The following is a 24,985-nucleotide window of genomic DNA, read 5'->3' as shown; positions in this document are numbered from 1 at the left end:
GGGGAGGATCACCGCTTAAAAGATGTCGATGACTAAAAAGACAGTGCCCTATCCGGAGTCTAGCTAAAATTACCTCCTCCCGACGACGCGTTCGGGAGGAAGAGGTCCAAGCGCAAGGAACGGCTTTCACTTCCCGCAATTTATTGTGGGAAAGTGTTGACCAATGCGCATGCCATAAATGAGTAACTTGGCGACATAAACCGCTCCGTAGATCGCTAAACGGAAGAGACTGAAGAGCTGGCCGAGGAAGAGAAACTGCAGCCTTGGCCGCTATATCGGCCGCCTCATTTCCACAGATACCAGCGTGTCCCGGGAGCCAGAGGAACGCCACTGAGACGCCCCCCAGGTGGAGCAAGCGCAGACAGTCCTGAATCCGGTGGACCAGAGGGTGCACAGGGTAAAGAGCTTGGAGACTTATGAGAGAGCTGAGAGAATCTGAGCAGATTACGTACTGTATCCGCTGATGGCGGCGGATGTAGTGGACAGCCTGGAGAACAGCGTAAAGCTCCGCAGTATAAACCGAACACTGGTCGGGAAGCCGAAAGTGATTTGGGGTGTCGCCAACAATATAGGCACTCCCTACACCTAACGATGTTTTCGAGCCATCGGTGTAAATAAATGTGGCTTCCGTCATTTGTGCACATAGAGCAGCAAATGCCCGACGGTAAACAAGTGTAGGGGTACCATCCTTGGGAAATTGACATAGGTCTCTGAGCAAGTCGATCCGGGGACGGTGCCAAGGCGGTGCTGTACCCCAAGTTGTCAAGAAGGTTTTAGGAAAGCGGAAGGAAAGAGAATGGAGCAGTTGACGGAAGCGGACTCCCGGGGGTAGTAGGGAGGAGGAGCGGCCTGCATACCCGACATCAAAGGAGGCGTCGAAAAAAAGGTTATGGGCTGGATTAGCAGGCATGGAAGACAGATGGCTAGCATAACGACTCAGAAGGACTGCCCGCCGATTGGACAGCGGAGGTTCAGCAGTCTCAGCATAAAGGCTTTCCACAGGGCTGGTGTAAAAAGCTCCAGACACTAAACGTAATCCACGGTGGTGGATAGAGTCGAGACGCCGAAGAATAGACGGCCGAGCAGAGGAGTAGACTATGCTTCCATAATCCAATTTCGAGCGCACTAAGGCGCGATAGAGGCGGAGAAGGACCACCCGGTCCGCTCCCCAAGAGGTACCATTCAGGACACGGAGGGTGTTAAGGGAACGCAGACAGCGAGCCGAAAGATAGGAAACGTGGGAGGACCAGCACAGTTTTCTGTCAAACATAAGACCCAAGAATTTAACGACGTCGGAAAACGGAAGGTTGACAGGACCTAGATGTAAGGAGGGCGGAAGAAACTCCTTACGTCGCCAAAAATTAACACAAACGGTCTTACTGGGTGAGAAACGGAAGCCGGTTTCGATGCTCCACGAGTGGAGGCGATCGAGACATCCTTGAAGACGTCTTTCAAGAAGGCTGGTCCTTTGAGAACTGTAGTAGATCGCAAAATCGTCCACAAAGAGGGAGCCCGAGACATCAGGAAGGAGACAATCCATAATTGGATTAATGGCGATGGCAAACAGTACAACACTCAGCACGGAGCCCTGGGGTACCCCGTTTTCTTGGGAGAAGGTACGGGAGAGAGTAGTGTTCACCCGCACCCTAAATGTGCGCTCTGCCATAAATTCGCGAAGAAAAAGGGGCAGCCGGCCTCGAAAGCCCCAAGAGAACAGTGTGCGGAGGATGCCTGTCCTCCAACAGGTATCGTACGCTCTCTCCAGATCAAAAAATATTGCTACCGTTTGGCGTTTCCGGAGAAAATTGTTCATGATATAAGTGGAGAGAGCAACAAGATGGTCAACAGCAGAACGATGCTTTCGGAATCCGCATTGGGCTGGTGTTAAAAGACTGCGGGACTCCAGCCACCAAGCTAAACGGTAATTCACCATACGCTCCAAAACCTTACAGACACTACTCGTGAGAGAAATGGGGCGATAGCTAGAGGGGAGATGTTTGTCCTTTCCAGGTTTCGGAACGGGAACGACAATAGCTTCCCGCCATCGCCTGGGAAAGGTACTGTCGGTCCAAATTCGATTATAAAGGCGAAGGAGGTGACGCAGGCTATGGGTTGATAAATGCAGCAACATTTGGACATGGATACCATCCGGTCCTGGGGCGGAGGAGCGAGAAGTAGAGAGTGCATGTTGGAGTTCGCGCATGGAGAAAACAGTATTGTAGCTTTCGCGATTTTGAGAGGAGAAAGCAAGATGTCGCACTTCCGCTGCACGTTTCTTCGGGAGAAACGCTGGCGGGTAATTTGAAGAGCTCGAAATCTCAGCAAAGTGCTGACCCAATGAGTTAGAAATTGCGACGGGGTCCACTAAGGTATCATGCGCGACAGTGAGCCCAGAGACCGGGGAGAAACTAGGCGCGCCTGAGAACCGTCGAAGCCGACTCCAAACTTCCGAGGAGGGAGTGAAGTTGTTAAATGAGCTAGTAAAGAATTTCCAGCTTGCCTTCTTGCTATCGCGGATGACGCGACGGCATCGCGCACGGAGCTGCTTATATCGGATACAGTTGGACAAAGTTGGATGGTGACGGAAAATGCGAAGAGCACGTCGCCGCTCACGTATTGCGTCACGGCAGGCCTCGTTCCACCACGGAACTGGAGGGCGCCGGGGCAATTCGGAGGTGCGTGGTATTGAACGTTCCGCAGCTGTGAGAATAACGTCGGTAAAATGTGTGACCTCATCGTCGACGCTGAGAAAGCGACGGTCATCGAATGTCGCTAGAGACGAAAAAAGTGTCCAATCGGCTTGGGCAAACTTCCAGCGTCGCGAGCGCATATATGGCAGTTGAGGCTGCAGTCGAAGAACACATGGAAAGTGGTCACTCGAGTGTGTATCATCAAGGGCGAACCATTCGAAGCGCCGAGCTAGCGGAACAGTACCGACCGCAAGGTCCAAATGGGATAAATTTGCCGTGGAGGCAGACAAAAATGTAGGGACCCCAGTGTTGAGGCAGACTAGATCCGCTTGGTGGAAGACGTCTAGCAATAGTGAGCCACGTGGACAAGGATGTGGAGATCCCCAAAGCGGGTGGTGGGCATGGAAGTCCCCAACCAGCAAATAGGGGGGTGGAAGCTGATCAAGAAGATGAAGGAGATCAGCTCGTGCCATTGGTGTAGACGATGGAATGTATACCGTACAAAGAGAGAACGTGTATCCAGAAAGGGAAAGACGGACGGCGACAGCTTGGAAGGAAGTGTTTAAGGGGATTGGGTGATAATGGAGAGTATCATGGAGCAGAATCATGAGTCCTCCATGGGCTGGAGTGCCTTCAACTGAGGGGAGGTCATATCGGACGGACTGAAAATGAGGGAGAACAAAGCGGTCATGGGGACGCAGCTTTGTTTCCTGAAGACAGGAGATGACCGGCGAGTAGGATCGTAAGAGGATCGACAATTCCTCCCGATTGGCGCGAATGCCGCGGATATTCCAGTGGATAATGGACATAGGGTGAACAGAAAATGGAGGAACGGCACCAAGGGTGCTGTCAACTCAACGACTGCTCAGAGCTTGCGACCGACAGCATGGAATGGCATTCAGTCGAAGGCAGAAGATCCTGATCCATAGGTTGGTCAGGAGCAGCTCCTGCCACCAACGATCGGCCAGTTGACCGGCCACCAACAGTGCGCCTCGGCGACACGGAAGATGGCCGAGGGCGATTTCCGCCAGGTGGTGCTGTAGATGGGACACGCCTTGGCGGAGAAGGAGAGGAACTGTGTTTCTTCGTAGCCTTCTTGGAGGTATGTTTAGATGAAGGAGGAACCAATGGTTGTGAAGTTGCAGTACGTAAAAACTCTTCACGAGAATGCTCTTTTTTTGTAGACTTGGCGTCTGACTTTTGGGCTCGAGATTTAGCAGAACCCGACGAAGGGTGAGCCATAGAGTGGGCAGGCGAAAGAGGTGAGGTTGAACGGGCGATCTTTGCGCTGGCCGATCTGACGACCGTGGTACTAAATGTGAGGTCGCAAGTCTGCGTGGCCGCCTCCTTTGTTGGCCGAGGAGAAGCAAGGACAGCGCTGTATTTTCCTTTCTGAGGCACGGTGGGCTGTCGACTGGCGAGTAACTTTCGAGCAGCAAAGGTCGACACCATTTCCTTCACTCTTATTTCCTGGATCAGCTTTTCGTCCTTAAAAACAGGGCAATCTCGAGAGGAAGCAGCGTGGTCACCCATACAGTTGATGCAGTGAGGGGATGGAGGTGGACAAGCACCCTCATGGGCATCCCTGCCACACGTAACACATTTGGCCGGATTGGAACAGGACTGGCTGGTGTGATTGAACCGCTGACATCGATAGCAACGCGTAGGGTTTGGGACATACGGGCGAACGGAAATTATCTCATAGCCTGCTTTGATTTTTGATGGGAGTTGAACTTTGTCAAAAGTCAAGAAGACAGTGCGGGTTGGAATGATGTTCGAGTCAACCCTTTTCATAACCCGATGAACAGCGGTGACGCCCTGGTCAGACAGGTAGTGCTGAATTTCTTCGTCAGACAATCCATCGAGGGAGCGTGTATAAACGACTCCACGCGAGGAATTTAAGGTACGGTGCGGTTCCACCCGGACAGGGAAGGTATGGAGCAGAGAAGTACGCAGCAATTTTTGAGCCTGGAGGGCACTGTGTGTTTCTAACAACAGGGTACCATTCCGTAATCTGGAACAAGACTTTACAGGACCCGCAATTGCATCGACACCTTTCTGAATAATGAAAGGGTTGACCGTGGAAAAGTCGTGACCTTCGTCAGACCGAGAAACAACAAGGAACTGTGGCAACGATGGAAGAACCGTCTGTGGCTGAGACTCAGTGAACTTACGTTTGTGAGCAGACATAGTGGAAGGTGAGGAAACCATTGCGGAAGAATCCCCCATGATTACCGGCGTCTCCGATGGCGCGCTCCTCCCTTGTGGGGGCCCTCACCGAGGGCACACCCGCCTTAGGTGATTGTTCACACCTCAGGTCACACCTCCCGACATACGGACGGAGGGACCAATCGGCACTTTCGGAAGGTATCAGCTCGGGTAATCACCCCTCCCTGGGCCTGGCCTTTACCAGGGGGTACGTACGTGTCCTACCTGTCTACCCGGGGCGGGGAATTACGCGTTACCCCGTCACCGGCTACGCATGGAAGTGCGTGGGTCGGCCTTCAGACACGCACAGGGAGGAAGAAAGAGAAAGGGAAAGGAAAGAAGAGGGGGTCTCAAACGCCGCAGCGGAGAAAAGGGTAAAGAGAAGAGGTAAGGAAAGGAGAAGGACAAAGGAAGGAAGAAGACAGACAAGCAAGGAAGAAGAAGAATGCGGTACATTTACAAGCGTCCGTCTCCGGACGTAGGCGCAAACCATGCTCCCAGAGGGGGAGAAAGTAAAGGAAAGAGCAAGAGGTGAGGGGGGGTGAAGACAGGGGATGGGGAAGGATGCGGAAAGGGAAGGTATGCAGCCCGGAAAGGAAGGAAGGCCACATTAGCTCGGGGCCCCGTGCTCGCTACGCACGTATCCACAAAAGAGATGTGGATCCCCTGGGGGGAGTATGCTTTGTGTTTGCTATTGTGTGGATAGCTCTGCAAGAATTCATTTATGTTTTATTTATGCGTCAGAGCTATCACCCCCAGCTCTTTGCTATCTACATTTTCGAATCTTTTGCTCTTTTTTTTTTTTTGAGGCATTTATTGTCTGCTTATGGTGTTTTCTGACTTTCAATTTCTTGGTAATCTACATCTGCAGTTGAGCTTGCACTCCACTTCTCACACTTGTGTATCTTGTTACTATTTATGATACTTTGCCCTACTAAGATGCAGGAAAGTGGTGTGGCCTTACCTCTATTACATTACCATTATAAAGAACGTTAAACGAAATCTCACATTTTGTAGCAAAGACACCATTAAAGTATCCATTCATCACAACTACAGTGAAGGACAAAGAATGGTTAGAGGATCAAACTGAACATTATAGATTCGTATCTTGGGGAAAAATTTCGAGTTTTCCAATGGTACTTACTTTATGGATAACATATACAATTACAGTTAATTATTGGTAATTTCACTAAATTTTGTGCACATCTCAGTATCAAATAACAGAATTTACAAAGCTCTTAGTGAAATTTTCTATGTATGTTGAATAACTTATGGGTAGCGGCAAGAAAAATCTTATACCTTAGCCAATTTTGATGTCATGTCTTGCTTGGATTAGTGTTTTCCTTCTTCCAATTTCAGTTTTATTTACCAACGACTTTTTTTCTGACTATGTTCTATGTTTTTGTCATATTAAATGATTTTTTCAATGTTATGTTGTAAATTAATATATTCCTATCTGTTGCAATTACACCATATTTACAGCAATCACACATCTCATTTCTTTACATTATAAAAAAAGAAACTTTTTACGTTAAATCTTCTGCACCCATTCAATTAAAGAACAAATAACTTCATAACCATAAAATGTGGAAAAATTTTAAAATCAAAGCACTGCCTTAAAGTCGAGTTCTCTTCTGATAAATTATGCCGATAAATTGTCAACCCTTAACTATAATGTGGGAATTGCTGCTCCGAGTCAGTATTTGATCATGAAAGCCAAACTGTAATCATTATAACACCAGATTTTCGAAAATAACCATATTTTTGGCTCACATGGAAAGATACTACACAGCTCTGCAAAATATGGGGCTGGCCCTGCAACACAAGGCAGTTGAAAGAATGGGGAAAGACAGCGTGTGTCAATCAACAAGCAGTTATGGTGGTCTGTGGTGGTATTCGTTGTTTACAACATGGCCTGGAGACAACATCTGGATGACTTCACATGAGCAAGAATTATTGGGAAACTGGAAAAGAATGAAGTGTGACAAGTGTGGCCCAGGAGCTTGGTACTGCTTACAGCATTGTTTCGTATGCATGGGGACCGTTCCGAACTAAAGGCACTGCTGCCCTACGGAGAGGAGGTGGTCGCTAACAGTCAACTATGGCAGTAGATGGACCCATGCAAACAGTGGGTGCAATTTCAACCACATTTTTAACAAGACTGTAAGGCACACAATCTCACACTCCATAGTGGCAACGTGACTGCAGGGGAGTAGTCTCTTTGCCCAATGACCAGTACATCATGTTTTCTTGACTCTGACGCATCAGCAGCACCATTTGCAACGGTGCCAACAGCATAGGGACTGATTGGACCAACGAGAAGGGCAGTCAGCTGCTCTTCTCGGATGAGAGCACATCCAGTGTGAGTAGGATTCTTGACACACCCTCATATGGCGAGAAGTGGAAACACACAATGTACCTAGGAACATTGTTGAACATGATCATTTTGATGGTCCATGTGTTGTGGTTTGGGAAGCGTAATGTTGTATGCGAATACTGACCTGCAAATCACTGAACACAGAACACTCACCAGTCGATGTTATTGTGAGACTATATTCCTTCACCATGTGCATCTTTTCAGGGATGCATTTATTTTTTTTTTTTTTTTTTTTTTTTGTTTGTGGTTTTAGGGCGCAAAACTTCTATGGTCATTAGCGCCCAGCCCGTGACGTAGAAAACAGGAAAAAAACGAAATTTAAAATCAGCAGCAATGGAAACAAAGTCAGAAAATGTGAGAAACTAAAGGCAGAAGGAATGCTTAAAAGTCCACTATAGAAAGGGGTTGGTTGTCCCCAAAAAAAAAAAAGGTTCAAATGACTGACGTCATTTCACTGTCACTAATAAACTGTAGAACGCGGTCAGCTGAGCGCGTGTCATCTGCTAAAATCAACGATAGATCAGGCGATAGCTGTAGACGGGAGCGTAACGGATTAAAATAGGGGCATTCAATTAAAAGGTGTCTGACCGTCCACAGCTGAGAGCAGTGGGGACAGAGTGGGGGAGGATCACCGCTTAAAAGATGTCGATGACTAAAAAGACAGTGCCCTATCCGGAGTCTAGCTAAAATTACCTCCTCCCGACGACGCGTTCGGGAGGAAGAGGTCCAAGCGCAAGGAACGGCTTTCACTTCCCGCAATTTATTGTGGGGAAGTGTTGACCAATGCGCATGCCATAAATGAGTAACTTGGCGACATAAACCGCTCCGTAGATCGCTAAACGGAAGAGACTGAACAGCTGGCCGAGGAAGAGAAACTGCAGCCTTGGCCGCTATATCGGCCGCCTCATTTCCACAGATACCAGCGTGTCCCGGGAGCCAGAGGAACGCCACTGAGACGCCCCCCAGGTGGAGCAAGCGCAGACAGTCCTGAATCCGGTGGACCAGAGGGTGCACAGGGTAAAGAGCTTGGAGACTTAGGAGAGAGCTGAGAGAATCTGAGCAGATTACGTACTGTATCCGCTGATGGCGGCGGATGTAGTGGACAGCCTGGAGAACAGCGTAAAGCTCCGCAGTATAAACCGAACACTGGTCGGGAAGCCGAAAGTGATTTGGGGTGTCGCCAACAATATAGGCACTCCCTACACCTAACGATGTTTTCGAGCCATCGGTGTAAATAAATGTGGCTTCCGTCATTTGTGCACATAGAGCAGCAAATGCCCGACGGTAAACAAGTGTAGGGGTACCATCCTTGGGAAATTGACATAGATCTCTGAGCAAGTCGATCCGGGGACGGTGCCAAGGCGGTGCTGTACCCCAAGTTGTCAAGAAGGTTTTAGGAAAGCGGAAGGAAAGAGAATGGAGCAGTTGACGGAAGCGGACTCCCGGGGGTAGTAGGGAGGAGGAGCGGCCTGCATACCCGACATCAAAGGAGGCGTCGAAAAAAAGGTTATGGGCTGGATTAGCAGGCATGGAAGACAGATGGCTAGCATAACGACTCAGAAGGACTGCCCGCCGATTGGACAGCGGAGGTTCAGCAGTCTCAGCATAAAGGCTTTCCACAGGGCTGGTGTAAAAAGCTCCAGACACTAAACGTAATCCACGGTGGTGGATAGAGTCGAGACGCCGAAGAATAGACGGCCGAGCAGAGGAATAGACTATGCTTCCATAATCCAATTTCGAGCGCACTAAGGCGCGATAGAGGCGGAGAAGGACCACCCGGTCCGCTCCCCAAGAGGTACCATTCAGGACACGGAGGGTGTTAAGGGAACGCAGACAGCAAGCCGAAAGATAGGAAACGTGGGAGGACCAGCACAGTTTTCTGTCAAACATAAGACCCAAGAATTTAACGACGTCGGAAAACGGAAGGTTGACAGGACCTAGATGTAAGGAGGGCGGAAGAAACTCCTTACGTCGCCAAAAATTAACACAAACGGTCTTACTGGGTGAGAAACGGAAGCCGGTTTCGATGCTCCACGAGTGGAGGCGATCGAGACATCCTTGAAGACGTCTTTCAAGAAGGCTGGTCCTTTGAGAACTGTAGTAGATCGCAAAATCGTCCACAAAGAGGGAGCCCGAGACATCAGGAAGGAGACAATCCATAATTGGATTAATGGCGATGGCAAACAGTACAACACTCAGCACGGAGCCCTGGGGTACCCCGTTTTCTTGGGAGAAGGTACGGGAGAGAGTAGTGTTCACCCGCACCCTAAATGTGCGCTCTGCCATAAATTCGCGAAGAAAAAGGGGCAGCCGGCCTCGAAAGCCCCAAGAGAACAGTGTGCGGAGGATGCCTGTCCTCCAACAGGTATCGTACGCTCTCTCCAGATCAAAAAATATTGCTACCGTTTGGCGTTTCCGGAGAAAATTGTTCATGATATAAGTGGAGAGAGCAACAAGATGGTCAACAGCAGAACGATGCTTTCGGAATCCGCATTGGGCTGGTGTTAAAAGACTGCGGGACTCCAGCCACCAAGCTAAACGGTAATTCACCATACGCTCCAAAACCTTACAGACACTACTCGTGAGAGAAATGGGGCGATAGCTAGAGGGGAGATGTTTGTCCTTTCCAGGTTTCGGAACGGGAACGACAATAGCTTCCCGCCATCGCCTGGGAAAGGTACTGTCGGTCCAAATTCGATTATAAAGGCGAAGGAGGTGACGCAGGCTATGGGTTGATAAATGCAGCAACATTTGGACATGGATACCATCCGGTCCTGGGGCGGAGGAGCGAGAAGTAGAGAGTGCATGTTGGAGTTCGCGCATGGAGAAAACAGTATTGTAGCTTTCGCGATTTTGAGAGGAGAAAGCAAGATGTCGCACTTCCGCTGCACGTTTCTTCGGGAGAAACGCTGGCGGGTAATTTGAAGAGCTCGAAATCTCAGCAAAGTGCTGACCCAATGAGTTAGAAATTGCGACGGGGTCCACTAAGGTATCATGCGCGACAGTGAGCCCAGAGACCGGGGAGAAACTAGGCGCGCCTGAGAACCGTCGAAGCCGACTCCAAACTTCCGAGGAGGGAGTGAAGTTGTTAAATGAGCTAGTAAAGAATTTCCAGCTTGCCTTCTTGCTATCGCGGATGACGCGACGGCATCGCGCACGGAGCTGCTTATATCGGATACAGTTGGACAAAGTTGGATGGTGACGGAAAATGCGAAGGGCACGTCGCCGCTCACGTATTGCGTCACGGCAGGCCTCGTTCCACCACGGAACTGGAGGGCGCCGGGGCAATTCGGAGGTGCGTGGTATTGAACGTTCCGCAGCTGTGAGAATAACGTCGGTAAAATGCGTGACCTCATCGTCGACGCTGGGAAAGCGACGGTCATCGAATGTCGCTAGAGACGAAAAAAGTGTCCAATCGGCTTGGGCAAACTTCCAGCGTCGCGAGCGCATATATGGCAGTTGAGGCTGCAGTCGAGGAACACATGGAAAGTGGTCACTCGAGTGTGTATCATCAAGGGCGAACCATTCGAAGCGCCGAGCTAGCGGAACAGTACCGACCGCAAGGTCCAAATGGGATAAAGTTGCCGTGGAGGCAGACAAAAATGTAGGGACCCCAGTGTTGAGGCAGACTAGATCCGCTTGGTGGAAGACGTCTAGCAATAGTGAGCCACGTGGACAAGGATGTGGAGATCCCCAAAGCGGGTGGTGGGCATTGAAGTCCCCAACCAGCAAATAGGGGGGTGGAAGCTGATCAAGAAGATGAAGGAGATCAGCTCGTGCCATTGGTGTAGACGATGGAATGTATACCGTACAAAGAGAGAACGTGTATCCAGAAAGGGAAAGACGGACGGCGACAGCTTGGAAGGAAGTGTTTAAGGGGATTGGGTGATAATGGAGAGTATCATGGAGCAGAATCATGAGTCCTCCATGGGCTGGAGTGCCTTCAACTGAGGGGAGGTCATATCGGACGGACTGAAAATGAGGGAGAACAAAGCGGTCATGGGGACGCAGCTTTGTTTCCTGAAGACAGAAGATGACCGGCGAGTAGGATCGTAAGAGGATCGACAATTCCTCCCGATTGGCGCGAATGCCGCGGATATTCCAGTGGATAATGGACATAGGGTGAACAGAAAATGGAGGAACGGCACCAAGGGTGCTGTCAACTCAACGACTGCTCAGAGCTTGCGACCGACAGCATGGAATGGCATTCAGTCGAAGGCAGAAGATCCTGATCCATAGGTTGGTCAGGAGCAGCTCCTGCCACCAACGATCGGCCAGTTGACCGGCCACCAACAGTGCGCCTCGGCGACACGGAAGATGGCCGAGGGCGATTTCCGCCAGGTGGTGCTGTAGATGGGACACGCCTTGGCGGAGAAGGAGAGGAACTGTGTTTCTTCGTAGCCTTCTTGGAGGTATGTTTAGATGAAGGAGGAACCGATGGTTGTGAAGTTGCAGTACGTAAAAACTCTTCACGAGAATGCTCTTTTTTTGTAGACTTGGCGTCTGACTTTTGGGCTCGAGATTTAGCAGAACCCGACGAAGGGTGAGCCATAGAGTGGGCAGGCGAAAGAGGTGAGGTTGAACGGGCGATCTTTGCGCTGGCCGATCTGACGACCGTGGTACTAAATGTGAGGTCGCAAGTCTGCGTGGCCGCCTCCTTTGTTGGCCGAGGAGAAGCAAGGACAGCGCTGTATTTTCCTTTCTGAGGCACGGTGGGCTGTCGACTGGCGAGTAACTTTCGAGCAGCAAAGGTCGACACCTTTTCCTTCACTCTTATTTCCTGGATCAGCTTTTCGTCCTTAAAAACAGGGCAATCTCGAGAGGAAGCAGCGTGGTCACCCATACAGTTGATGCAGCGAGGGGATGGAGGTGGACAAGCACCCTCATGGGCATCCCTGCCACACGTAACACATTTGGCCGGATTGGAACAGGACTGGCTGGTGTGATTGAACCGCTGACATCGATAGCAACGCGTAGGGTTTGGGACATACGGGCGAACGGAAATTATCTCATAGCCTGCTTTGATTTTTGATGGGAGTTGAACTTTGTCAAAAGTCAAGAAGACAGTGCGGGTTGGAATGATGTTCGAGTCAACCCTTTTCATAACCCGATGAACAGCGGTGACGCCCTGGTCAGACAGGTAGTGCTGAATTTCTTCGTCAGACAATCCATCGAGGGAGCGTGTATAAACGACTCCACGCGAGGAATTTAAGGTACGGTGCGGTTCCACCCGGACAGGGAAGGTGTGGAGCAGAGAAGTACGCAGCAATTTTTGAGCCTGGAGGGCACTGTGTGTTTCTAACAACAGGGTACCATTCCGTAATCTGGAACAAGACTTTACAGGACCCGCAATTGCGTCGACACCTTTCTGAATAATGAAAGGGTTGACCGTGGAAAAGTCGTGACCTTCGTCAGACCGAGAAACAACAAGGAACTGTGGCAACGATGGAAGAACCGTCTGTGGCTGAGACTCAGTGAACTTACGTTTGTGAGCAGACATAGTGGAAGGTGAGGAAACCATTGCGGAAGAATCCCCCATGATTACCGGCGTCTCCGATGGCGCGCTCCTCCCTTGTGGGGGCCCTCACCGAGGGCACACCCGCCTTAGGTGATTGTTCACACCTCAGGTCACACCTCCCGACATACGGACGGAGGGACCAATCGGCACTTTCGGAAGGTATCAGCTCGGGTAATCACCCCTCCCTGGGCCTGGCCTTTACCAGGGGGTACGTACGTGTCCTACCTGTCTACCCGGGGCGGGGAATTACGCGTTACCCCGTCACCGGCTACGCATGGAAGTGCGTGGGTCGGCCTTCAGACACGCACAGGGAGGAAGAAAGAGAAAGGGAAAGGAAAGAAGAGGGGGTCTCAAACGCCGCAGCGGAGAAAAGGGTAAAGAGAAGAGGTAAGGAAAGGAGAAGGACAAAGGAAGGAAGAAGACAGACAAGCAAGGAAGAAGAAGAATGCGGTACATTTACAAGCGTCCGTCTCCGGACGTAGGCGCAAACCATGCTCCCAGAGGGAGAGAAAGTAAAGGAAAGAGCAAGAGGTGAGGGGGGGGGGGGGGGTGAAGACAGGGGATGGGGAAGGATGCGGAAAGGGAAGGTATGCAGCCCGGAAAGGAAGGAAGGCCACATTAGCTCGGGGCCCCGTGCTCGCTACGCACGTATCCACAAAAGAGATGTGGATCCCCTGGGGGGAGGGATGCATTTAGCCCTGATTTCATTTTTATGGATGACAATGTGTGACCACATCAAACAGCGGAGATGGAGGAGCTCTTAGAATGAGAGGATATTCGGTGAAAGGATTTACCTGCCCGTTCCCTCGGTTTAGAACGGATCAAGTACATATGGGATGCATTGGGGAGATGTATTGCAACACATCCACATGCACCAATGACCATCCAGCAGTTGTAAATCACGCTGGTGGAAGAATGGAACACCATATCACAAGACCCTTACCAACCTTGTGGCCTGCATGTGAGCTGTTGCAGAGCACGCATTGCCATCTTTCTTTAGTTTAGACTTCAGTGTAATTGTTGTCTTTGTTACCTTTTGTACTATACTGTAGCAGTTCTTTCAACCTATGGTTCAAGTTTCATTGAGCTACGTTACTTGGCAGTGTCACATCATGCAGAAATTACTTTCGTCCTTAAGTTTTGCACTCCAGTGTATTTCACTATTTTCTGAAGTGACTTTGTATCTGTTCAGAATATCTGCACTCCAGGGAGCTACTCGTCCAGGTTCACACAACCAGCTGCCTGTCTCATCAATGATGAATTCATCTTTATCATCACAGGATCAAAACAAAACATAAGTTTGTGAATACAGATTTGCTTGGATCTACAACTGTAACAGTTGACAGTAAAGTTTGAAGGCGTAAATCCAGAGCGATTCAACGTTTCCTGCAGCTCTGCGTGAAATATTTTGCCTTCATGTTTATTGAAATTTCACTATTTTCAACACAAAAAACTCCATTTTGCTCTTTTTGCATAATAAAGAATATACCTTCAAACTTGGAATAGAGGAAACAGTTTTATCCACCAATGTCACATTTCCCAACACCTTTGCACAAGAAATCATACCAAACCTAAAGTGTCAATTTGGTGGTTTTTGCATTTACAACTACATTAAAAAAAAGGGCAGTGTAATTGAAGCACTGTAACAGATATCTTGACAGTTCAAACAGTTTTTGCTACCATTTGTTGCATAAAAGGGTTGGGAAACTTAATTCTGAGAGATAAAAATGTTACCAGCCGACATCACATTCAGGGCAACAGTTCTTTATGCGAGAAAGAACAGTAATTTTAATGTTACATGCATACCTCCACCCTGAGAAAAAAGTGAAGATCTGATTTCAACATTAAGTAACTACATTTATCAATATTAATAAATTGCTGCCTTAAAAAAAACACGCTGAAACTGAGGATATGCCATGTTTTGATAAATTTTGTAAAAACTGTGTATTATACATTATGTTGGTAAAAACTGGAACTTTTGTATTTTTTGTCACATTATATTTTACGCAAAATATTCCTGTACCTGTTTACATATGCTGAATTCTTCTAAAATAGCCTGACTTGTTATTTGCTCCATTTTCTTATAAAGCTGTTGCACATAAACTATTTTTGTGTCAGAATCATTTAGTGCCAAAGTAAAGTTATGTGTTGATCAATATATAAACCGTACTTTGATTCTTGACTGCAAACCTATTTGCCACTCATAGATGCAATAGCATTGTATCCTTGGTCTCTATATCTATCCAGTTGTATGTTCATCTTCTCTAAGTCTGTTGTTATTACTTTTTCAAAAATCTCAGCATCATGGTCCCTTACCTCACAGAATCCTAAAAAGGATTCCTTTATTTGAAACTCCCTTACATCTGGATTGCTTAAATCTAAGTGCAAATCTCTTGCAACAACAAGAAGTTGATCTTTTCTTGATATATCATGGATTGGATCTACAATCGGTGACAGAATGACTGCTGTTTAATTTCACTGATGATTCATTCTTAAAACACAACCATTTAATAGTTTTATCACCTCATTTCAAATTTGTGGGCTTACATATTTTGTTTTGGTTTCTTCATTTGAAAGATGTGCCCTCAGAAGAGGATTAAATCTGAAGAGGAGGTATGTCACAATAAAGAAACTGCCACTCTGTTCCCCCGTTTCATATTCATGACGGCCATGGAAAGCAATCTAACATAGACATAATGTGCTTGTTACATCCAGTATTCTAGAAATTATAGTTTTCATTTAGTCATGCTCTTCATTGAAAGTGTGTTAATGCCTTTACCATGTTTCCACGTCCTTTAAATAACACACACATTTAAAAGTATAGTGCATGTTTATGTACTTTTATTTTCTTGCTTGGACCTTGTAAACCATTAATTTATCCATTACGGCATGCATTTTCTTCACCTTTGAATAATCAGTGTGCTACACACTATATTGCATTTAAAGTAGGGCAATAGCATAGCCAAATTCATTCAATTTTCTGATCTGTTGTGGTATAATTATGAGGGTAATCCCAGAAGCAAGGTCTCCTATTTTTTTTATAAGTAAATAGACCTGTTTATTTCTACAATGGTTTACATCAGTTTACAGCTTGAACATTTAGCTATTTTTCGACATAATCACCATTTCTGTTGATGCATTTTTATAGACGCTGTGGCACTTTTTGTATGGCCATGTCATACCAGCTCGCCACCATGCTGTTCAGAAAATTATGAACCTCTTCTTTCACCTCGTCGTCGGAGCTGAATCGCTTTCCAGCCAAATGTTCTTTTAACCTAGGGAACAGGTGATAGTCACTGGGTGCCAAGTCAGGACTATAGGGGTGTGAGGGTGATAATGTTCCACTAAAACTATTGCAGGAGAGCAACGGTTTGCCGAGTGATGTGTGGGTGAGCGTTGTCATGGAGAATGTGTAAGCCCTTACTCAACATTCCTCTTCCCTGGTTCTGAATTGCCCGTCTGAGTTTTTTGAGTTTCACGGTACCTGTCAGTGTTAATTGTGGTCCCAGTGGGCATAAAGTCGATCAAAAATACCCCTTACCGATCCCAAAAAATGGTTGTCATGACTTTACCGACAGACTGTGTTTGTTCGAATTTCCGCGGCTTTCGCAAAGAAGGATGCCCCACCACTGGCGTGATTGTTGCTTGGTCTCAAGTGTATAGCAGTATGCCCAGGTTTCATCACCCATGACAATTGTGTCCAGATAGTTGTCCTGTTCAGCTGCAAGGCAGTGAATAAATGCGCGGGAAGATCAACTCGTTGCCGCATGTGGTCCTCAGTCACCATGCGTGGCACCCATCTTGCGCACACCTTCCGGTAGTTCAATGTTTCCATTTAAATTCTGTGAGCAGTGCTTCGGGAAACCTCAGGAACCAACAGGCAGAGATCATTCAGAGTGATCCACCGATCTTCCCGCATGCTTTGCTCAACCTTCAACACTGCCTCCTCAGAAATTGACGGTCTCCTGCTTCTTTGTTCGTCGTGAATTTCGATCCGACTAGCTGCAAACTCTCTACACCACTTACGAACATTTTTGACATCCATGCATGACTCATCATACACTTCCATCAATTAGCGATGGATTTCAATTGGCGCAGTGCCCTTTGCATTCAAAAACTGAATAACTCCGTGCAATTTGCACTTGGCGGTAACATCCAATGGGAGCTCCATTCTCAACGGCTGCCAAGCCAAGTCTGAGCACCTCAGCTCGGTGTGCGCATGTTTACACACAGTGCATGAAGCACTCTTCATAACAGTGTGATCAACTGCCACACAAACAGAGTTCTGTACTTACAAAAAAAAGGAGACCTTACTTTTGGGATTACCCTCATACAATAATAACCACAGCTAAACAATCTTTTGCTCTTAATGTCCCCAGGGAAAGGACCCTGAAGTTTGCATGGTCCACATTTTATAATTTTTAGTTTAGTGTCTTCATTCATTTTACCTTGCAATAATCCTGTATCAGTACTAAAAGATGCATTTTGCTGATTATCTTGAAGTTGTGAAGAACAGTCTAGTGGTGATGAATCAGTGTGCATTGCTAATGGACTATTTTCAAATTGTACATCACCAGAATTTAGACCACATTCATTGTCACAGCTGGTATCATGTCCTCTATGAACTTTCAAACTGCCTTCCACTGGTTTCAGTTTTGTAACTTTCAAATTGTCCGATTTGTTAGCATTCACTTTTGTTACTATATATGTTCCGGGCATGTAGCTGCTCAATGGATTAATGTATCTATCTTTAATGTCTTTTAACTCAGTCTTGGCAGGATATTAATTTTCTCTTTTTGGCATCACTTAAATATAACCTGCTCCTATATTTTGTAGTTTTAACTTAATGCATACCTTTACAAACAGCCTATGCAAAACAAGCAATACATTTGACATTAAAGCAAGCAGAGGTTAGATGAAGAAGAAATAAACTGCATTAGACAGGTAACTGGTGTACACAATTGTAAAGTTTGAGTCAGTTTCTATTATCAGTTTACTTGCATAGTAACACTGCGACTGTCATAGGCATACAAAAATACTTGAGGAATTGTCAGTAGGAGAGCAAATTGTTATCAACACCAATCAAAGGATATACACAATAAAAAAGATAGCACAGTCCAGAGTGCTAGCTGGTGTACCAGCCATTGCTTATGTAGAAAAATAACGCTCGTGGAATCTATACGCTACGAGAAAAGGTGGCCCCCTACATGCTATATCATCCTTGTTAACATTAAACCACAAAGGGCACTGAATGCTTCCTGGCACACTTCTGTTCACTTCTCCTTAATGAGGTTCCACAACTACATTGCACTTTTAATAAGTCAGTAATGTCTATGTGGAGCTCCCATCCCCACACACTGTGGGGTCTGCAAGACCATTATTTACACCACTGACTATCAGCTTCTGTGTTTAGAAACTTCCTTATGCATTTTTCACTGTGTTTTAAAAAGCTAGTGCTATCACTTAAACATTATTGTTGCGCAATTCTGTGGTAATTTCAAAGCAACCATTTCTTTAAAAATGTCAATACGCATAACAGAAATGTGTGTCGTGAAATAGCACAAAAAAAAAAAAAACCAACAAACTGAAAATCTGTTCATCATGTGGAACAAGACAGAAACACTATGAAAGACATAAAACTCTTAATTTTTTTTAGGCGTAGCCTTTTGGTAGGGGAAATGAGAGATTACAGAAGAGAGACTTGGAAGGCTTAAGGGAACAGGAAAAGTCACCCAAGACCCAATGTCAAGGAAGGATTACTGGATTGACTGAGAGGGAGTGTTTCATGCTTTTAAATCTTAAACATTTTTACAGGCACAGTTCATTAATGGTGGCTACTGACAATGTGTTAGAGGGAGAGGTTGGGCAGGTGAGTGGGTGTATTTTAGTTACATGCAAAAAAAAAAAAAAAAAAAAAAAAAAAAAAAAAAAAAAAATTATATATATATATATATATATATATATATAAAAAGAAAGATGATGAAACTTACCAAACAAAAGCGCTGGCAGGTCGATAGACACACAAACAAACACAAACATACACACAAAATTCTAGCTTTCGCAACCAATGGTTGCCTCGTCAGGAAAGAGGGAAGGAGAAGGAAAGACAAAAGGATATGGGTTTTAAGGGAGAGGGTAAGGAGTCATTCCAATCCCGGGAGCGGAAAGACTTACCTTAGGGGGAAAAAAGGACAGGTATACACTCGCACACACACACACATATCCATCCACACATACATGGATATGTGTGTGTGTGCGCGAGTGTATACCTGTCCTTTTTTCCCCCTAAGGTAAGTCTTTCCGCTCCCGGGATTGGAATGACTCCTTACCCTCTCCCTTAAAACCCATATCCTTTTGTCTTTCCTTCTCCTTCCCTCTTTCCTGACGAGGCAACCATTGGTTGCGAAAGCTAGAATTTTGTGTGTATGTTTGTGTTTGTGTTTGTGTGTCTATCGACCTGCCAGCGCTTTTGTTTGGTAAGTTTCATCATCTTTCTTTTTAGATATATTTTTCCCACGTGGAATGTTTCCCTCTATTATATATATATATATATATATATATATATATATATATATATATATATATGAGGTGACTTACCGAACGAAAGCGCTGGCAGGTTGATAGACACACAAACATACACACAAAATTCAAGCTTTCGCAACAAACTGTTTCCTCATCAGGAAAGAGGGAAGGAGAGGGAAAGACGAAAGGATGTGGGTTTTAAGGGAGAGGGTAAGGAGTCATTCCAATCCCGGGAGCGGAAAGACTTACCTTAGGGGGAAAAAAGGACGGGTATACACTCGCGCACACACACACACACACACACATATCCATCCACACATATACAGACACAAGCAGACATATTTATGTCTGCTTGTGTCTGTATATGTGTGGTTGGATGTGTGTGTGTGTGTGTGCGCGCGCGCGCGCGTATACCCGTCCTTTTTTCCCCCTAAGGTAAGTCTTTCCGCTCTCGGGATTGGAATGACTCCTTACCCTCTCCCTTAAAACCCACATCCTTTCGTCTTTCCCTCTCCTTCCCTCTTTCCTAATGAGGCAACAGTTTGTTGCGAAAGCTTGAATTTTGTGTGTATGTTTGTGTGTCTATCAACCTGCCAGCGCTTTCGTTCGGTAAGTCACCTCATCTCTCTCTCTCTCTCTCTCTCTCTCTCTCTCTCTCTCTCTCTATATATATATATATATATATATATATATATATATATTAAACTAGATGACATAAATACTTAGCCATTAAGGGCAACCTAGAAGGTTAACTACTTGTGGTAGCATAATTATTCTGACTGGTATTAAAAATGTATTGCAGTAGATTATATACTCGTAAGTTATAGTATCACACACTTTCAGAGACAGAATTTCATACTTTTATGTTTAATAAGTTCAATTATCTTCTTGAATGCAGCAACTCCATTTGAAATACAATCAACTTGTGCGTAGGAGGTTGGTATTTTCCACTCTGGTATAGAAAGATAAACACTGAAAAAGAACTTCCATTCCAGCTGCAACAGTTCCTTCTCAAAAGTTGATGAATCAATCAGTTGATCTTTAATTTCCAACAATAGCTGAAATCCTTCGTCATACTGAAACAAGAAAGAGTCAAAAGATGCAAGAACTACATTACAATTTCTCAAAGATAAATTACACTCACTATTTATTCTTGACAGCTGTAGAAACAAGTGAACATTTGAACAATGAATTATGGTAAAAATAATGGGGAAACAAATACCACAACATATTAATGATTTTGATTTTAGGGCACTCGCTGGCATCAATGCACTTGCAGAACATGAACTATGCACTTACTGAGACTGAAGTTTTTTCTTTAAGTAATCTTCTTGGAACACTGTCCCAACGACACACTACAGACTTAAAAGACACTCTGACAATGACTTAATATATTAAAACAGAGAGAGAGAGAGAGAGAGAGAGAGAGAGAGAGAGAGAGAGAGAGAGAGAGTGGGACTGGTGGGGATGAGGACCGAGAAGGAAATAGTTCATGCAGTATTTAAAATTCATCCTGAGATACCCTAAGTAGACATGTAAGTTTAGTAACTTTACTGCAAAAACTGTACAAAATTTTGTAAACTGGCATTACTGTTCACTATCATCTTCCAGCAGACATCAGATCAGCCACATGCCCACGTAAAATAAGATGCAAACTGAAACACCGGCTACAAAGTCACTGTTTCGATTCTTTTAATGAATTTGTGGAAAAATTTGTAATTTTCTAAAAAATCATAAGTTTTTTCTCAATAAGTATTGCAAGTTCTTTCCCTATCATACAGCTGCAACCTCTTATATAGCATGCTTCTTAGTAAAGTTGATATGTTGTATGTAATGTTTTTTCTGTATACTTCTGTTTGTTACTATAATCAGAAAATTGGTTTGTTACTGTAATAGTAACCTAGAAAGAACACAAGTACAAACTTATATTGGGTTGGCATTAATTACACACTGCTGTCTAGTTAGAGACAGCCACAAACTTTTTGCTTGCAGCATGACAAGATGACTCATAGGCCACTAGAAATCTCATATGGACCCACACAGATCAGGTTATTTGTTTTGGCTATAAGTCAGCAGTCCTATCAGGAAAACATTCTGATCAATGAGGCTGTATGTTTGATACTGCAGCTGTGTTCCCCAGAGACCAGAAGCACCTGTTGGAAAAATGTGTGTGCCGCTGGGAAACTGCGTGAAATAAATGGGACCACCACCAAATATCCAACAGAGACAGAGGAAGAGAAAACACCCAATTACTGAAGTTTTTTTTCCCTTAACTGCAGTAATAAGCCATATCACTCATACAACACCCTGGGCGTAAAAGACTTTTTTGGGAAGTCATTGCTTGAGTCAATTTTTAAAAGCATCCCCAATCAACATCTTAAGTTTATTTGATAACAAATTTTGAAAAACAGCTCCTTTGACATAGCGGCTTTTTGCTTTTAATCTTCCCGCATTTTGCCATTAATCTTCTGTTAAGCATATGGAAGTCTGTTCTGTGCCTTGTATCATGGTTGTGAATTTCCATGTTTCTATTTGTGACCTTAGTACCTTCTTTCACTTGAATAAAGTTATACAGCATATACATAGCATACAGTGTGAGAATACTGAACTTAGCGAAGAAGTTTTTGAACATGTTCTTTGTTTTACATTTGTTATGATCCCCAGTGCCCTCAAATGCATTACGAAAACCTTCTTCGTATTTGTGTTGCAAGTCCCACTGCATAGTACTATTAAAACAAGGAGGAATATACTAATCCAAAATACACAGTCCTTAGGGTTTCAGAATTAAGGAATGGTGATAATTTCAGAATACATATAGACTGGATGTTATTTCTGTTTTGCAGACATGGTGAACTTGCTGCTTCCAAGAAAGTATAAACCCAAACGTTTACATTTCAAACAAATTTTTGGCAGAATTCCTTCAATCACAATATTTTGCCAACTTGGACTACACAGTTTAAAGTGAATATTATTTGTTTCTATCAGCGCAAGAGAAACCAGGTGTGTCATTTGCATAAATATAGTAAACAAATGCTAATCGTCTAGAGCACTCAGGAAATCATTTACATAACATAGAAATAGGAATAGATCTAAAATGGAGCCCTCAGAAATGCCAAAATGTATATTTCTTATTCTTGACCATCTCCTCTCAGAATTTCTCCACTATCATACATAATTTCTGCACAGTGTTGTCTACCTTTTAAATAAGTTTCAAGCTTGCATGAGTTTTCCAGTGACACCACTCATCGCAATATTTGATAAGACCATGTCATGGTGCACTCTATCAAAAGCGTTTGAGAGATCTAGGTGTACTCCTGCTGCTTGGGGCTTTTCATTTACTTTTTCACATACATAATGAAAAAATGGTACTGTCACTGACATCGTACTTTGACTTCTTCTGAAATTATGGTGGAAATGACCTAATACGTCAGCACTGTTGTAATGTTCCAAGATTAATTTTAATGCTGTTTTCTCAATCAGTTTGGTGTAGTTCTTAACATGCTTTGTTTCCCCTTTTTGTGTAAGGGTTTGACTACAGTCAGTTTCATCTTGTCACAAAATACCTAGTGTATTACATTTACTAATGGATTCACATATTTACATTTCTTCAATAGATATGGTGAAATTTCATCTAATCCTGTAGATTTTTTTTCTGAGGCTGTCAATAAGCTGCAAAATGTCAAGTGTGCTTACTGCAGGTAGTGTACTGAAACTCTGTTCGCTAGTGGACTGAAATGTATTCTGTGTATCATTTTCTGAGTATCTATAAAGTGATTGTTACAAGAATTGCTACCTAGAAAGGGGTCAGAAATAACATAATTGTTCAAAGTTAATTCTAAATTATTAACTTTAGTTTCTATTGTGTTGTTTCTAATTTTATTTACAATTCACCAGCAGGACTTCGAGAAATTATGTGAGATTCATTTCTATTGGCTAATTCATTCTGCTTTTAATCTCCTGAATTCTTCGTGGTACTGCAACCTGAACTGCTTGTAGATTTTTTTTTTATGTAACTCATAGTTGTCAGTCTGTGCAAGCTATACATGTTTTCCACTTTTTCTTTCAGATCTTTTGTCTTAGCATCTAACGGCACATATTTTGATTCTAAAGTGTATTTCTGAACACTCACTTTTGTAATGGGATGGAACTATTTATGTGCCCAGTCAGAACTTCTACAAAGATGTTCCATTTATTTTTTATCCCAGTGGTAGTCATAACGGATTCCCGAGGTTTCTGGTTTTAGCTTAGCAATGTTGTTTGCAGACAGTGTTCTCTTGTGCTAGTACACTTTTCTTGGTTTGATTTTGGTATTAAATTTTAACACTAGTGTATGACCTAAATGATCTGAGAGGTTGTCTGCTGAAATGACATGGTCGTAATTTATTATAACACATCAGTTAAACTGCTGTGTGTTATCTATTCTAGTGGGTACTAGGTGAAGTAGAGATCTTTAGCCCCTTAAGATAGGATACAATCTGTAAGATGTTAGCTACGCCGGCAGTCATGTAACATGTTGATGTTCAGCTCACAAAGTATGACGAGATTTACACATCTGCAAACTGACAATTTACTCAAAACCCCATAAAACTATTTCAGGAAAGCATTGAAATTTCCACAAGAGGTTCTAAAAATACCTACGACAAAGAAATGGGCAGTATGAAACATGAAAAGGAAATTGCAATTTCGAAATCTTTGTCAACACGGAACTTTCTACCTAAAGCACTTTCTCTTAGGGTGTCATAAAATTACATTTTCTTGATTAAATTGCAACACCATTTATTGTGTGTTCCACAGTGGAATGTTGATGGACTATAGTCTCCTAATTTGAAACAATGTATGTTGTCTACTGATATCTGGACTTCTGCAACAACAACAACAACAACAACAACAACATGGAGAGCCAACACTGTGATAAATGATTAAAAAACCTATTTTGTTTCCTAAGACCTGTACATTACAATGCAAAAATGATAGATAACTTTCATGTGAATTTAAGTCTGGGTGAGGCAAAGGTCTATATGAGCCGCAAAGACCGGTATTAACTTCCGCCTGTTCTCACTCTGGATTGGTAATATTGGACCAAATCTGGTTGGAAAGGGGCCAGTTTCAACCAGATTCGGCCTCCTTCACTGTATTCAATGCATACTAACAGTTAGGGTGATGGCTTGTTTGTTTTCACAGCTGGTTTCATGCATTATTTCATCAAAAGCTTTGTTTGTATCTGGTGCGACTCTATTCTTACCAGATCATTAGGTGTTCTCCATGAGTTGTAAACCTAGCTTTTTCATAACAGTTGACATAAAGAAATATTACATTTTAAAACTTCAAACACAAGTGTTGTAATGTTTGGTTCTACTATTGAATTTTACTATTCACACAAGACCAGTCCGCCATATCAAATCCCAGAAGAAGATTCATTACTATCACTGCTGATAAGAAGAAACCTTGTAAGAGTTTCATGCAAAAATTTCAAACGAACGTGAACTGTTGATAGATGTCTTTAGTGATCCAGGTAACTCTTTCCACAAAAATTAATGAAGATGAGTATTATCTGATGATGATAACAATTTTAGTTGAAAAATGGACTGTGGCCCAGATACAAATAGAGTTGAGGAAAATTCATGGGGTCTCTGTAAAAATGCTGAGGTTGTTCATTCCAAGCAGATATTG

The 24,985-nt window shown here is 44.4% G+C and overlaps 1 protein-coding gene across 1 annotated transcript in view; it reads right to left on the bottom strand.

The window, feature by feature from the left end:
- The window catches only part of LOC124798432, a 292,118-nt gene that overhangs the window by 44,391 nt on the left and 222,742 nt on the right, over positions 1 to 24,985 (bottom strand). The window contains exon 13 of the mRNA XM_047261841.1: positions 20,175 to 20,391. Within this exon, the coding sequence (XP_047117797.1) occupies positions 20,175 to 20,391 (217 nt within the window). The remainder of the gene's footprint in view (positions 1 to 20,174; positions 20,392 to 24,985) is intronic.

This window comes from Schistocerca piceifrons, chromosome 5 (assembly GCF_021461385.2).
Source record: "Schistocerca piceifrons isolate TAMUIC-IGC-003096 chromosome 5, iqSchPice1.1, whole genome shotgun sequence".
In the NCBI taxonomy this organism is placed as follows: domain Eukaryota; kingdom Metazoa; phylum Arthropoda; class Insecta; order Orthoptera; family Acrididae; genus Schistocerca; species Schistocerca piceifrons.
Note: the sequence above shows the minus strand (reverse complement) of the source record. Positions and strands in the feature narration are given on the sequence as shown.